Genomic DNA, 15,042 nt, shown 5'->3' with positions numbered 1-15,042 from the left:
TCTGCAAGGCTCGCCATCGGGAGTGGCGACATTGGCACTCAAAGATGGTTGGTTTCCTGTCAACGCAGATAGTGGTGGGCATCTTACGTACGCAGAAATGCATCTTCCATAAGCCGCACAGCCTTATTGACATTTTTCATAGCGCCTCCTGTGCTCAAGCGGATGATCAAACCGCGTCGACACAAGTAAAACAGCTCTTTCAAGAGCTTCCCTAATGACAAGACTCAAGCAGACAATTTCACATGTTTCTTGGGTGCTTGGTTCCGCCAAAAAGTCTGGTGGATCTGTCAGGTGTCGGTGCTGGATGACGCATCATTCGTCGTGGCAGGGATCAAGATCCGACTATCTGGATCCATCACCCAAGCGCCCCAGGCATGGATGAAATCCGGCTGGAATGGTCGAACATCTGCGGGTCAATACTTCTTCCACGTGGAGGGGATAATGCTATTCTTCGAAAAGAAGTGATTTAGACTCAGATGGCATTGATATGTAAGGTAGCCCCGGGTACTCACTAAGTGGCGACTTACGGCGGAGGACCTCTGTGGTTGACGGGACCTTTTCTGGACATCTAGCTTGTGAAAGATGAACTATCAGAAATAAGGTTTGCAACTCTGGAAGGATAAGGAGAACGTGTCAACGTGATGCCTTGAAGTTGCATTGAGCTTTGGTAGTTGTCAATTGCTCCCTGCGCCCGCTTGGCAATGTCTACGAAACTCTTCTCCCAACTACCTAGCTTAGTTCATCGATCAAACGTCAAACAAAAACTAACATGTGCGATCACACTTTAGCCACAATTGTCAGACCAGGCTTTGGGCTATGAGCTGGTGTCATCAAGGACGCGCAACAGTGATGAGTGGTGAGATGAGTGAGACCCCGCGTGTCCCGGAGGTCTAGAAGCGGTCACCCGGCACTGAAGATAACCAACCGAGGGAAATCGGCTAGGCGTGCCCTCACCCTCGGGAGTCGGAGTCGGCGCCGAGCATGTCCGATGATCGGGAGCTGACAACTTTGGGTTTGGGTGGGCCGTTTGGTTGAATAAGGGGTTTCTCGAGAGCCTTTTTGTGGAGTTTCGACGCGAACCAAGGGTTATAGTCTAACTAGATTTAGTAATTGCCGAGGCACTGCCCATCATAGCATCATAGCTGCTCTCCGAGTCGGAAGTCGAAACCTCGATTAGATTAGATCTGGACAGCGCACAGCTCACGACTCAAGAACAGCATATCCTACAAAATCCCATCTGCAGCCTCCATTTCTCCCGACCAACTTCCCCAGTCCTTCACTTACCCCAGCTTCACAACCCCACACACAAAAGACAAGATGCCGAATACTCCGGATTGGGTCAAGGCCCTCCAGCCGTCTGGCCCGCAGGGCACTGAGCTCCTCGCTCAGGAGCGCGCAAAGTCCAACCTTAACGTTGACCAGCTCGCGTCGTTCATGTTCACAAATGAGGCTCTCGAACGCAGCGAGAGGATACTAAACATCCTGAAGAAGGAGCCTGTCTTTGACAAGACGCAGAACTACTTCCGTGGCCGGAATGCCCGTATCGAGGCTGCGCTGGCGAGAGGCAAGAGACTTTTCCAGTTGACCAAGGAGCACAACTGGTCTCAGCAAGACTACATCGTTGCCAACGATCTGATTGCTGAGCCGACACCATATGGCCTCCACGCCAGTATGTTCCTCGTCACCCTCCGCGAGCAGGGCACTCCGGAGCAGCACGAGCTCTTCCTCAAGCCCGCCGAGAACTACGAGATCCTCGGATGTTACGCCCAGACCGAGCTTGGCCACGGCTCCAACGTTCGCGGCCTGGAGACCACAGCGACATGGGACCCAACTGACAAGAGCTTCGTTCTGCACTCACCTCACCTTACGGCCTCGAAGTGGTGGATCGGATCCTTGGGCAAGACGGCCACCCACGCCGTCGTCATGGCCCAGCTGATCCTGAACGGCAAGATGATTGGACCTCATCCCTTCGTTGTGCCGATCCGCGACAAGAAGACTCACGAGCCTCTCCCGAACGTCCACGTCGGCGATATCGGCCCCAAGTTCGGCTACAACACCATGGACAACGGCTTCTTGCTGTTGAACAACGTCAAGATCCCGCACAACCACATGCTCGCCCGATTCTCGTCCATCGACCCGAACACGAGCAAGTACAGCCGTCCCGCGAATCCCTCCCTGATCTACGGAACCCTCACATGGGTGCGATCGAACATTGTGCTTCAGTCCGGCTCCGTCCTGGCCAAGGGTGTCACCATCGCCACCCGCTACTGCGCCGTCCGTCGGCAGTTCCAGGATCGCGATGCGCCGGCCGGCGAGCCTGGCGAAAACCAAGTCCTCAACTACACCATGGTGCAGGTTCGTCTGTTGCCCCTCTTGGCAGCCACCTTCGCCCTCCACTTCACCGGTCGCGGTATGATCAACCTCTACGACGAGAACCAGAAGCGCATGAAGGGCGACGTCGGCAAGCTTAGCGACGGAACCAGAAACCCCGGCCCCGAGGAGCTAAACCCCGGCACCGACCTCCTCGCCGATCTGCACGCCACCTCCTGCGCCCTCAAGGCCTACGGCTCAACAGTCGCAGGTGAGGGTCTCGAGATCTGCCGCCGCGCTTGCGGAGGTCACGGATACTCCTCCTTCAGTGGTATCGGTTCGTGGTACGCCGACTACCTGCCAACCCTGACCTGGGAGGGCGACAACTACATGCTCACCCAGCAAGTATCTCGCTACCTGTTGAAGTCTGCTCGCTCTGTCCTCAAGGGCAAGGCCGGCAACAACGACACCACTCGCATTCTCACCGAGTTCCTCCGCCGCCGCGACATCGGCGCCGCCTTTGACGTTCTTGGCTCCGACGAGGACCTCGTCGCTGCGTTCGCCTGGCGTGTATCCTTCCTCACCTTTGAGGCCCTCCGCCACAGAGATGAGGACAAGCAGTCCTGGAACAGCCTTCTCGTCGACTTCTGGCGTCTCAGCACCGCGCACGCCCAGTACATGGTCGTCAAGAACTTCCACCAGGCTCTCAACGACAAGGCTACCACCGAGAAGCTCGACAAGGACACCGTCGGTCTGTTGCACAAGCTTTTCAGACTCTATGCTCTCAACACCCTCGAGCAAGAGGCCAGCGAGTTCTACAGCTCCGCGGCCGTCACTGTCCGCCAGATTACGCTGGCGAGAACCAAGGCTGTCATGACGCTCTTGGAGGAGATCCGTCCCCACGCAGTTCGTCTGGTCGATGCCTGGAAGTTTGACGACTGGGTTCTGGACAGCAGTCTGGGACGCTACGACGGCAAGGTCTACGAGGACATGTTCAAGCGCGCCAGCGAGGACAACCCGCTCAACAGCGTGGTCTTCGACCCCTACCCCAACAGCAAGGTGCTGTTTAAGAAGGATGAGAGAAAGGACTTGAGAAGCAAGTTGTAAATGATCTCACTAGACGAGAGACTATAGATGTTATAAGGGATGGTTAAATGTTTTGATTGTATAATTACTAGCGCAATGCAGATGAATAGAATCTGAAAGAATGGGAGGTTTCACTTAGCACTACCTACATAGGCTGCCGGCCTCATCTTCGGCTATGATCAACCGGCATTTGTGACACGAGGACATATCAGAACACAGGCTAAGGTCTGAAAAGGTGTGTGATGGAGCTCAAAGAAACCTTACTGCGACGGTCGTAGAATCCGGCGAGTCCGGATAGTAAGCCGTTGCCTTCCCCAAAGTTGGGAACGTGCTCCGGAAACAACGGCGCATCGGCCTGAGTTGGAATGGGGCGGCCGGGGCCGGGCCTTGGCGATGATCCCGTCAGGCTTTTCAGACCATCAACTCAAATTGCCACTCTGCCGCTCTTTGGAACTTCATCGTATTGATCGATTAGACTCTTATATGCCAAGACCATTCACTATGCCTAGAGACGTTGATTGAGCCAAGCTAGTGGCCTATGACAACCCTTCATGGTTTCTGCTTAGGGCTGCCCTAGACTAGAAGCGAGATAGCAAGTAATGAAAGAAAGGATGTTGAGAAAACACCAGAGTCCCTCTACGAGTACAACTCACAACGCATTTGACATAGAAAGGTCGGAACCGCTACATTGTTTCCGTAATCTGACTGACACATTTCGCTGCTTGCCTTCAACTCACCTTCTTGGAATCATAAATTGAGAGCTCAAACTGACCGAAGAACCACAGGTACTATACTCATTACTTCACTTTCCAACAGTAAGCGCATCAACTTTTTCCAGGACCTCGACCTCCATACTGATACTTAACAGTGCAAATCTACTGTTCTCGTTCTCTTTCCGGGTGCGGCCATGGCTGCCCAAGGCAGTCCTCGAAAGCTATAATATTCCGGCAGCTGAATCTTTCCCGCGGACCACTCTACCCGAAAGACTGCACTATACGCCACATTGAGTTGCAGCTCAAGAAGCAATGCACCAGCCTTGGAAGCGCGACGCTGCGCAACACCAACTACGATACCACCCGCTCGCAGATTGACTGAGTACCAATGCGAATGCGTTCATGGGAATACCAAGAACTTTGAGTTCAATGATGAAATATTCACTGCGACTGCCACGGTTGGAGATATCTGTTAAGCCGGGTGCGAGGGGACAGACTGGCTGTGAGCAAAGGCCAAGATCGGTAGTAGGACGTTGGAACATATCAGTTGTAGAAATGCTCGCACTGGAGGCGTTGTTGTAGAATCGCATGCTCACATGCAGAAATGTAATCGAATTTTCACTGAAAGTGAGTCCAATACTCTGTCACAAGAACATTTTATTATTAGCTTGGCCTTGTGTAATATCTCCAAGTCTGAGCTCTGTAAGTCAACGCTCCCTACCATTTTACATGGGTCAGACGAGCTTCACAATGTGCCATTCGCTCACCCGTCTACCCACTCATCATTGGCCAATGACGTCCAAAGTCCCGCGACCCCGCAAGCTCTGGTGTCTAAGAGGGTTCATCTGACGGCTGCCTGGCGTTTTCTTTCATTCGCCCACTTGCCGTACAAGACATCATCTGACGACTTGATAACCCAAGTACCATGCGCAAAAGAATGCATCAAGCATGTTTAACCACTTACACGGCAGAAACGTTGGCCGTCTGAAAGATTGCACTTTCTGTTCAGATGGCAGTAACCCCGTCTCTAATTCCTTTCTTTGCCAAGGCTGTCAGCCGTGGAATGACTTTTTCCATGTAGTCTTCTGCTATTACGCTTCACAAGAAGTGGATGTCTCAGCTTTCGATTCCGACTTTAATAAGTCGGATTCTGGCTTCTACGGCTTCCAGTCTCTGAACTTTCGTTCGTTGAGGAGCACCGCCGATAACCCAGAATGCATGATTTGCAGTTTCATCGGCTCGGAACTAAGCACTGTAGCCGGCGCCGACGGCGATACTAAGTTCGCAATCTGTGGGCTCTTCCCAAGTCGTAGGACGGACCCAAGTTCTCGTACTCTTATATCCAACAGAGTGCATGAGACATCGCCCTTCGCCGAGAGCTGTGCCTTAGCTATCTGCGTTTCAGGGCTCACAACACCGGCGGGTAATAAGACCAACTCTGGTTATCAACCTGTGGTTCTGGAGATTAGTCTCAAGTACGGGACAAAAGACGGAAGCCAACTTGAGTCAGCAGAGCTCTGGGATCGGCGATACATCAACGTCAGCCTCCTTCGCAGTTGGTTTTCGGGCTGCCATAAATACCACGGATCCAAGTGTAACGAGCCCTTGACAGAATCAAAACTCCCTGGAGGTCTCCGCGTTATCGACACTAAACGCAGACGGATTATCGAACCAAAGACCCAGGCTCCGTTTGTGGCATTGAGTTATACATGGCGACTTGCAACTGCTTCAGCGGATCGGGACCTCCACTTGACAACATTAAACGCAGAAAAGTTGAAACGAACAGATGCTCTGTTGCCGGATCTTTTGCCAGAGGTCGTCGTGGACGCCATTCACTTATGTCGGAATATGGGACAGCGATACCTCTGGGTTGATCGCCTGTGCATCCTGCAGGACGATGAAGATCTGAAGATGGCGCAGATCAACGCTATGAACGACATTTATCAACTTGCGGAATTCACCATTATTGCAGCTGCGAATGGTGTTGGTGCTGGATTGCCTGGACTTACTACACGGCCAAACATCTCCACTCATAAGAACCATTGCTGGCAATTCATCAAGCATGTGCCCAGAGCAGTAGAGGGGACTATTTCGAACGGGAATTCTTCCATGGATCATGCCGTTGTCGGTATCGCTCCTCTCAGTGAGAATCAAGTCATAAGTTCCAGCGAGTGGAACTCGAGAGCGTGGACATTTCAGGAGAAGCTTCTCTCCCGGCGGCATGTCTTCTTCAGCAATGGGCACGTCTACTTCAGCTGCTTCCATGAGGGTTCTGAACTTCATAGGTACCCTGACATCAGACATTATCGACCACAGGAGTATCCACAGGCAGATGACGCAATGGAAACTAAGGATTATGGTGGAAGAGGCTTCGAGAAGGGTCTACGATCCGACGAGTACAGCAATGATGGGGTGCTCGGATTTTATCCGCTCCTCGTGGACCAGTACACCAAGCGCACACTCGGCCGCCGAGAAGACGTGCTGAGTGCCTTTGCTGGAGTCGGCAATGTTGTCGCTGCTCGGGCCAAAACTCAGATGCTGCTGGGGCTTCCGGAGAGGTATTTGGCACACAGCCTCTTGTGGTCCTTTTGCTCCCCTTTGGAGATTACATATCGCACTGCGGAAGGACTAAGGCTTCCATCTTGGACGTGGGCTACTCGGAAGGGATCCGTCATCTATCAACGATCCCTCGGTGGCAGGATTGACGGGGACTGGTTGGACCCAATGTACCAGATTCACTTTGGACATCTTATCTCATTCTTCTACTGCGACCCGGTTTCTACTGGATCCTCTAGGCTCAGAAGCGTAAGTGAAGGCAAGGTTTGGTTCCCAGAAGATCGAATCGATGATTCTGTACACCCAGAAGACCTCCAGAGAGACCTCGAAGCCTTCTTTCAACCCAAAGCAGAGCTTGTTCGGGCAGTGGAGTACAAGTACCCTCAACAACAGGCATCTTGGAGCCGTGTGATTGAGTTGTGGGCACAGTCTCCTCACAGTCCCATGGAGGCTCGCCACCACATCGACATTGATGGCAAGACAAAAGCCAGAGCAGAAGAACACCCTCATTCCCTCGTCTTTAACACAACAGTTGCCAGAGTTCGGATAGGCTCCTATCTTCGCGGGGACGATGAAGGCATTCAACTTACTATTTACGGCAACGATGGCGCAAAGATAGGTACTAGTGCACCCATGCATAGGCACTGGGCCCTGAAATGTCTGAGTATGGGGACTAGCCATTACATGGTGGTCATCGCTGCTGGCCTCAAATTCCCTGGTACTTGGGAGCACAATACGATTTTTTCGGAAAGCCAGGGATTCGGCTTCTATGTATTAATTACAACTCGTACGAGCGGGCTGTACTCTCGCCTCGGAGTCGGCTTTGTTTCTTTGGATGGATGGGCCTCCGTTGAGCCCAGCTGGGAGCCGGTTGTTTTGGTGTAAGGTGCCTCGTCTAGCAAATAGGTATTACTTGGAAGATTTCGGTCGGCTTATCCAGAGAAAAAAAGCAAATCAGAGACAGTAATCCTGAAGCTGGGAACACTTACATCTCTTTCAGCCTTTTCGTGGGACCAACTAGGTTGACCAAGAAACGTCTAATAGCAGGGATCTTGAAAAAGAAGAGGATTCTTTCTTTACCTCTGTCTCAAGGTTCGCTTTGAGATCTAAGAGAACATTTATCCATAAAAAGAGTAATCATGTATGTATTACCTCAGTCATGGAATAAGTGGTTGCCATGTTTCTGATCAGGAACGTTTGCTCCGGTGGCTGAGGCCATTGGCGGTTGCAGGCGCCCTTCCCGGCAAAGTGACGTCAATAGCTCCCCACCATGTCCCCCTAGCACAAGCTCCCGTCAAGCTCCCATCCCTTCAAACCTAACACAAGCTACCTAGCTCAGGTTCATCCTACAACGGGGGTTTTTTTTTTCCAAAGTGGCCTACAATCTCACCAGGTCTGTATGCCGTTTAGTCTTTCTTTGAGATAATCTCCTTTAGAAGTCGCCGTACTCCATCACGAGAAGATTCTCAAAGACCTACCTAGGCCTTTCGGCCTCCAACCGCCACCATGCAGATCCGGAGCACCTCAATCTCGTCCTCGATCCTCGCAGCCATATCAGGCGACTCAAACAACCCCGACAAACCAAGCCTCAAAAAGCGCATCTTCCGCGTCTTTACCTCGTTCCTCTCCGTCTTCCACCTCCCTCTCGCCCGATACCGTGCCGCAGACTTCCTCGAGCTCCGGCACAATGTCTGGCACTTTGACGAAGACGAGTACACAAACTCCTTCCACCTCGCAAAGAAGGCAGCCAAGGGCAAGGGCCGCGAATCCGACCTCGTGCCCGTCGGCGATCTGGGGTACAGCGGCTCGACCTTCTTTACGACGGCCGACGGCAAGTTTCTTATCAAGTCGCTGCCCCGCCGTTTCGAGCACGAGTTCTTCACACACGACTTGTTCGACGCCTACGTCGCGCACATGAAGAAGCACCCCCACAGCTTGCTGGTTCGCATCACCGACATGGCATACACTGCGAAAGCGACGATTGGTGGTATCCTTGGCATGGCGCCGACGCACCATATCATCATGGAGAACTTGATGTACGGCAAGAAAGAGGAGGAGACCGACCATCGAAGGGATCAGTGGGAGACGTACGACCTGAAGCCGAACGATTACTTCTTCCCCGAACGGGACATCGCCAACGGCAACCTTGCACCGCAGAGCGTCAAGGAGCGATTGATAGACGAGTTTGAGGATAAGGTCCGCGTCACGCCCGACCAGAAGAAGGAGCTGCTGGACCTTCTCGAAGCCGACACCCAGCTCCTAGCCGAGAACAACGCCGTTGACTACTCCCTTTTTATGGTTCGCTACCCCGGGCCCAACGTGCTCGACGAACCCCGCGATGTTCCCGCCATCCAATCCGACGCCCCTCCCTGGCGCACCGGCCTTACCGATGCTGATGGCAACTGGACCTACCGCATGATTGTCCTCGACTTCTTCTGGGCCAAGCACAAGTTCCGCGCCAAGGCCATGACTGGACTCGTCAAGTCGTACAATGTCTTTGCCGGCCACGGCCCCATGAGCATCACTGCCAACCCTACCGAGTACCGTGAGAGGTTCCTCAACATGGTTCGGGATTTCGTCATTGAAGTTTAAGACAGTCGGTCAATGCATGTGGGTATAAGGTGTGGGGGTTTCCCTTGGCTATCGACTTATCGGAGCACGGCGTTGGGCTAGCATGTATACCCCCTTTCCTTGCGTAACGTCAGTTTATCATTTCCAAGATACCAGATTGAATGCGATGCTTTGCGGTACTGCATGTGATCCTACTTGCGTGTAGTCAAGTCGCATCATGCGCCCTAGGTCTAGCACCTATGGTTATAACCCCAATATTCCAATCAGGCATTGCTCTGTCTACCTTCACACCATCATATATTTCTTCTGCTGGATCTAGTTATAATCATGTAAGCTTCACAGATCATTTGGAGACTCTAGATATAACCAGTAAGGCTCATATTCCCCAGTCTAATGCTAGTCAATCGAACGCTGTCTCTTACTCAAGTATTGCTCAGTGATTACTGCATTTCACTTGACCTGTCCTCATTATACCTCAGAGTTCCAGATGATGCTGTTGTAGGTAGTTGAAGTCTTTGTAACAAGCTCACCTCGAGCAACAACATGTACTCGATCTCCCTTCACTTGATCTCTTTCACTTGATCTCTTTCACTTGACCTCTTTCACTTGACCCTCCTCACTCGATCACCTTCAGAAAGATCCTTCAAGTCACAATGAATCGAGGCCATGAGTTTCCTCGGAGTATGTATGCCTCATTATATCCGCTCACATTTCATTTGCCTTCTGGTGACTTATCTCACCCTGGAGACTGAACTGCCCAAGCTCATATGTGGCATTTCAACGCCAGGTAGTTCACAACTCTTTGGGTCTCCTTTTGGGATTAACTGCACTCAACTCAGACTGCCCACTACCAAAAGCCTACCAGCTTCTTCCACAACAATAGCTCAACCCCCTTGAACTGATCCTTGTGTAATACTTTCTGTGCCCTGTCCAATTTCTCTCTTCCAGTCTCCGTCTGCTTTCTCTGACATGTCTGGTCTAGACCTTATGGTCTCTACCCCATGCTTTTACAGCTTACTACATGTGAAGTTTCCGTCTGGCCTGCTTCGTCTGACACTTCACTGGTCCATATTCTCTGTCTGGCATTCTCCACCGAAGTTGATCTCCTAAACTCCTCCGTCTACCAGTGTCCCCGTATAGCCTCAGTTCCGCTCCCCGGTTGCCCGGCTGCCTGGCTGCCAAGGGGATGTAAAAGTCTGAATCTTTTCTCGCCTCATCAATCTTCTTCTTCTTTTCCTTTTTTTCTCTACTTCACCTCCTTCTCCTCTCTCTTCTCCTCTCTCTTCTCCTCCCTCTCCTCAGCAGCTTCTCCCCTCTCTCTGACATCTGGAAAGGACCTATATGAGAAGGGGGTATTTTTCTTTTCTCCCTTCTCCCACTCTACTCCTTCAAACTACCAACCTCCTCGCAAGCTCATCCCTCTCGACTTTCCGCCCCCGCCCCGCGGTAGCTCCTGCTCTATCGAGCCTACCTCTGGAGAGGGTCCATAAGAGAGGGGATCTCTTCCTCTGGTTTTCTCCTTCGAGTCTTCCTCCCCCCTACATCCGCATCACCGCTTGGAAGCAGCACCTTCACCTACCTGAATATCCTAGCTTCCCTCCTCACTCTTCACGCTATTGACTCGGTCCTATCTCAAAGCCTTGTCTACTAGTACTGAGTCGTGATTTCGGCTTCGGAATCACACTTATCGGGTATGTTACCTAGGCGAAAGCCTCACTCCCTCACCCTTGTTTGAGCATCACTAACGTATCTCAGGTCAGCTGAAGTCTCCTACTTGAAGCACCTCTCTTTCTTTCCAGGCCAAGTCTGAATCCGAGTCGAGCCTTCTCTCGATCCTCATCAGAATCCCACATCATTCGTACCACGAAACGCCTACAACGTCACCACTTTGACAGCAGCATAGACATAGAGACAGAGACTTTGCCTTGCTTTCGGCGTTCTTGATATCATCAAAGGCGCATCTTGGCTCTTATAGATCAGCCTTCTATAAGCCAGTCATTCACCACACACCAAGCGAGATCATTTCGATTAATCACCAACACCTTCTACCTTATCAACAGGTAGCAACAGCACTAGACGAAAAGAAGTACCTCACGGTGATTTCATTGCTTACAACTACTCTCGACTTTTTTTTTTCAGTCAAGATGGCGCAAGCATTTTCAGACTCAGCTAGGTATGTCATGGTGTTTTCCATCGCTGCTTGCTCCCCAGAACCTGCCCTGCTTCCAAGCCCTCTTGCGCACCTGCCTTCGAACATCCTTCCATTTGGTCCAAAGCCCGCTGGTGCCTTCCCCGACGTGGAGCGCATCTCCCCTCCGCCTTTCGACTCGACCTTCCTTTCTTCCCCTTCTACATCACCACTTTCGAGGACCCAGCCGTCAAACGCTGGTAGAGCAAGTGGTAATTTCAATTGTTATTTCCAATCGCTACAAAAATCGAAGTACTATCTATCTCCTCTTCCGCATCTTCCTCAACATTCATTTCTCGAATCCGTTTCTCGTTTTCTTCGCAAGAAAAGCATCGTCAATCCATTCATTAACATCTCTCGTTTACAGTCCCCCCAGTAGAGATTCAGCTGAAATCTCCCGAGCCTCGGAAAATCCCCTGAATCCCCACCATCAGCAGCACAACGCAACGACAGCCAAAATGGTTGACACATACGACCCTCGCTTCCCCGGCCGTATCATCAAGCAGGAGAAGGATAATGACGGCGGAGCGAGCGTCTACGCGTCGACTGACAATGGTTTTAATGATGACCAAACCGACGCCGGCAGCCCGCCCGCCCCTGCTCGTCCGATTCTTCCCCAAGCGAACTCGAAGATTCTCATTGATTTCGATGACGATTCCAAGGATCTTAATGCTACTGTTGTTGACGCCAGCCACACCCACACGATCACGAGTTCCGCCGTCACTAAGCAGATTGAGTCTTCTGGTCCTGGTCGCAAGTCGTTAGACCCGTCCTCGGCCGAGTTCACTCCCAGCAGCACAACCCGAGACCATTTGTCATCGAAGCAGTCGTTCTCGTCCTACTCAGATGCTCGCCAAGACGACTTCCTTACCATGACGTCTCGCCTCAAGCAGCTCGAGGCCGATCAGGAAGTCCTCAAAAGCGAGAATGAGAGCCTCGAATATGTCAACGAATCGCTAAAGCACAAAGTGAACTTGGACGAGGCCACAATCAACAAGCTCAAGGAGGATATCAAGGAGGCCAACCTCCTCAGATGCCGTGCGCAGACCTACTCTATCGAGCAAAATAAGCGATGCAAAAAGGATCAAGAGGCCTTAAGCAAACTCCAAGACGATCTCGACCACACTCAAGGACAGCTTATAGAGTACAAGACGAAGCATGCCGGAGAGGTCGCAAGCAATGCACCTCTCCTTACTCAGATACAGGCTATGCAGAATTGCCTTCTCAACGCTATCGAGCGAGCGAAGATGTATGAAGCTTTCATGCGCGGCTTTCTCACTGATCATCCAGAGGTGACAGAATCTTTCGCTACCATTGGAGTCTCTCTTGATGACAGATCTCTTGATGACAGAGGAAACATGGATTCTGGTTTCCCGACGGTTCTTGGCATCAATGACGAGCCCTTGATCTCGTTCGAGGACCATTTCCCGGCTCTTAAGACACCTGACAAGCCACAGAACATCGATCGAGCCAACCAGGCGGCTTCCCCGAAGCCAGAGTCACCCTACGTCTTCAAGGAAGCCCTCGTCACGCCCGACCCTCCAGAACTCTCGGCCAAAAAGCAGCATCCTCCTCCCATTCAATACCTTGACAACCAGAAAATCGAGACTGCAACTCGCCCAGACAATGTGACTGGTCTCGACTGGAGTGATGGCAGCGATAACATTTGGGACAGTCCATTCCAGAAAGAACGTGTGCTGCAGGCATATCAGCGTGCCACTGGCAGTCGTCACCCTTCAGCTGTGCCGGGTATGTTGAAATACGGAATTCGGTATATCCGAAATGAGACTGGTCAGAAGCTAATTGTCAACGACGGCGTACCAGATGTGGCCTCCAGGACTATCATCATGACTGGCTTCCCCGACGAGGTTCACGTCCAGCGTATCCTTGAGCACATTCGAGGTGGTCGGATTCTCAAGGCCCACGCGCTGCCGATGGGAACTAGTGACAATCGCCTCAACCATGCGTACATTGAGTTCACCTCTCCGGAGGACGCCAGGGCGTTTTACCGGTACAGCCTGAACAAGGACCGCGAAATCGGGTTCACCACGGCTGATGGCAACTCGGTTCAAGTCCACATCAGCATTGCCAATACGGACTCATTCCCCCTGAAGGACTCGATTCTCAGCATGATTCGCGAGGGAAGTACTCGTTGTCTTGCCGTCACCGGATTTCCCGTCATGCATCTGCGTACCATTCTCAAGAGAGCTGGACTGGCGTCCACCTTCGCCGAAGTCATTACGCACTTTGTCTACGCTGACGATGGAAGCTTTCAGATCTCGTTCTCCAACATCGAGTCAGCTGTGCTCGTTCGTAAGTGTATCATCAGATCCCCTTTTTACAGCGGTTCACCCGAGGGGCACAACGTTGTCTTTTGTCCGGACCCTTGCGATGCCTCACTCGATGATCTTCTTCATATTCGATACCTGCCTACATCCCCCTCGTTCAACATCGATATCATCTCCACAGAGAACGCCCGTGGCCTCCAGACCAAAGAAGAGGCCGAGGCCGAAGATCAGCGTTATCAAGAGGCATGGCTTGCGAATGCCCACTCGGATGATCCGGTGGAAGAGGCAGAGTTCGACGCATTCCGCGAGAGACAGGAGCCTATCACTTGGGAGAAAGGCGCGAACTGGAACGATGCCGTTGAGTACATGGATTTCGATCCTGACCAAGGAAAAGAGGTTCGTCACCGCAAAGATCCCAAGTCGGGTGCCTTCCAGATGTGGTACTCTGCTGGCTGGGCCTACACCACTGAGCAGTCGCAAAAGGAATGGCTGCACTATAATATCGACAGCACTGACCCTTACACTCAGCAGACTGCGGACCTGATCTATCAGAGCACTGGCTTGATTGACCAGCGAAAGGTGAACGCCTATCTTCAGTCCAAGAACAAGAAGCAAGAAGAGAAAGAGCACGACGCTAACCAAGCCGCCAGCAGATCATCGTTGATGATGGTGGAATCCATGGTGACGCAGACCAATCCCTGAACACGAAATCGAACGCTTCACGCCGCTCTGCCTCGGCCAGAATTTGGGCGGAGCCCATCGCCACGATGAGCAATAATCGATCGATTCACCTCACTGTCGTGCCCACCACCGGCTCCGACTACAATCGCATTTGCGGCAACTCTAGATTGGGAGTCCCGTCCCTTTTGGACACCCCATCGATCGCGAATAGTAATGTACCGACTACGCCATTGGCATTCCATCAACGCCTCCAGGAGATCCACGATGCTCCTTCGTCCATCGCCCCGTCAGTAATGAGCGGAGGTGGAGCCTTACACGGAATTACGAAGGCAGGATTCAACAAGCTGGCAGCCCGAGTCGCGCACGATAAGCGCGAATTGGACAAGAAGAAGCCTCCCAAGAATGATGGCCCCTTTTGGTGATGGGAATGGATGTGCAAGGGGAGAAGGAGGTCAAGGATTTTGCGCTACCACGTCGGGATGACAACTTCATTGCCATTTTGTGGATGGTCTATCGGGCTCTGGTTGGTCAGCGCTGAGCGATAGATCGATGATCCAGCGGAGAACGATGGTTTGGAGAGAGATTCTTAGCTAGCGTGATACAGCTTACTCCGTTGACTTGATGTCCAGGTCCCAAGCGATGATGTGAT

The 15,042-nt window shown here is 52.0% G+C and overlaps 4 protein-coding genes across 4 annotated transcripts; all 4 read left to right on the top strand.

Moving 5' to 3' along the window:
• The first annotated feature begins 1,203 nt into the window (after window positions 1–1,203).
• Window positions 1,204–3,555, top strand: BDP81DRAFT_441866 (acyl-CoA oxidase). Its single transcript, XM_060591631.1, has one exon. The coding sequence runs from the start codon at window positions 1,318–1,320 to the stop codon at window positions 3,415–3,417; it is 2,100 nt and encodes a 699-aa protein (XP_060438305.1). The 5' UTR covers window positions 1,204–1,317; the 3' UTR covers window positions 3,418–3,555.
• A 1,477-nt stretch (window positions 3,556–5,032) lies between these two features.
• BDP81DRAFT_441865 (heterokaryon incompatibility protein-domain-containing protein) lies at window positions 5,033–7,843 on the top strand. The gene has a single exon (XM_060591630.1). The coding sequence runs from the start codon at window positions 5,058–5,060 to the stop codon at window positions 7,548–7,550; it is 2,493 nt and encodes an 830-aa protein (XP_060438304.1). The 5' UTR covers window positions 5,033–5,057; the 3' UTR covers window positions 7,551–7,843.
• Window positions 7,844–8,010: 167 nt separating this feature from the next.
• BDP81DRAFT_441864 (uncharacterized protein) lies at window positions 8,011–9,749 on the top strand. Its single transcript, XM_060591629.1, has one exon. It carries the CDS (start codon window positions 8,172–8,174, stop codon window positions 9,255–9,257), a length of 1,086 nt encoding a protein of 361 aa, XP_060438303.1. The 5' UTR covers window positions 8,011–8,171; the 3' UTR covers window positions 9,258–9,749.
• A 2,133-nt stretch (window positions 9,750–11,882) lies between these two features.
• Window positions 11,883–14,414, top strand: BDP81DRAFT_334889 (uncharacterized protein; the record flags this gene model as incomplete). The annotated part of the gene is made up of 1 exon (XM_060585799.1): window positions 11,883–14,414. One exon carries the CDS (start codon window positions 11,883–11,885, stop codon window positions 14,412–14,414), a length of 2,532 nt encoding a protein of 843 aa, XP_060438302.1.
• Between the last annotated feature and the right edge of the window lie 628 nt (window positions 14,415–15,042).

The sequence above is a fragment of the Colletotrichum phormii genome (genome assembly GCF_030913505.1).
Source record: "Colletotrichum phormii strain CBS 102054 chromosome Unknown BDP81scaffold_37, whole genome shotgun sequence".
NCBI lineage: Eukaryota > Fungi > Ascomycota > Sordariomycetes > Glomerellales > Glomerellaceae > Colletotrichum > Colletotrichum phormii.
This window is presented reverse-complemented; position numbering and strand designations above follow the sequence as displayed.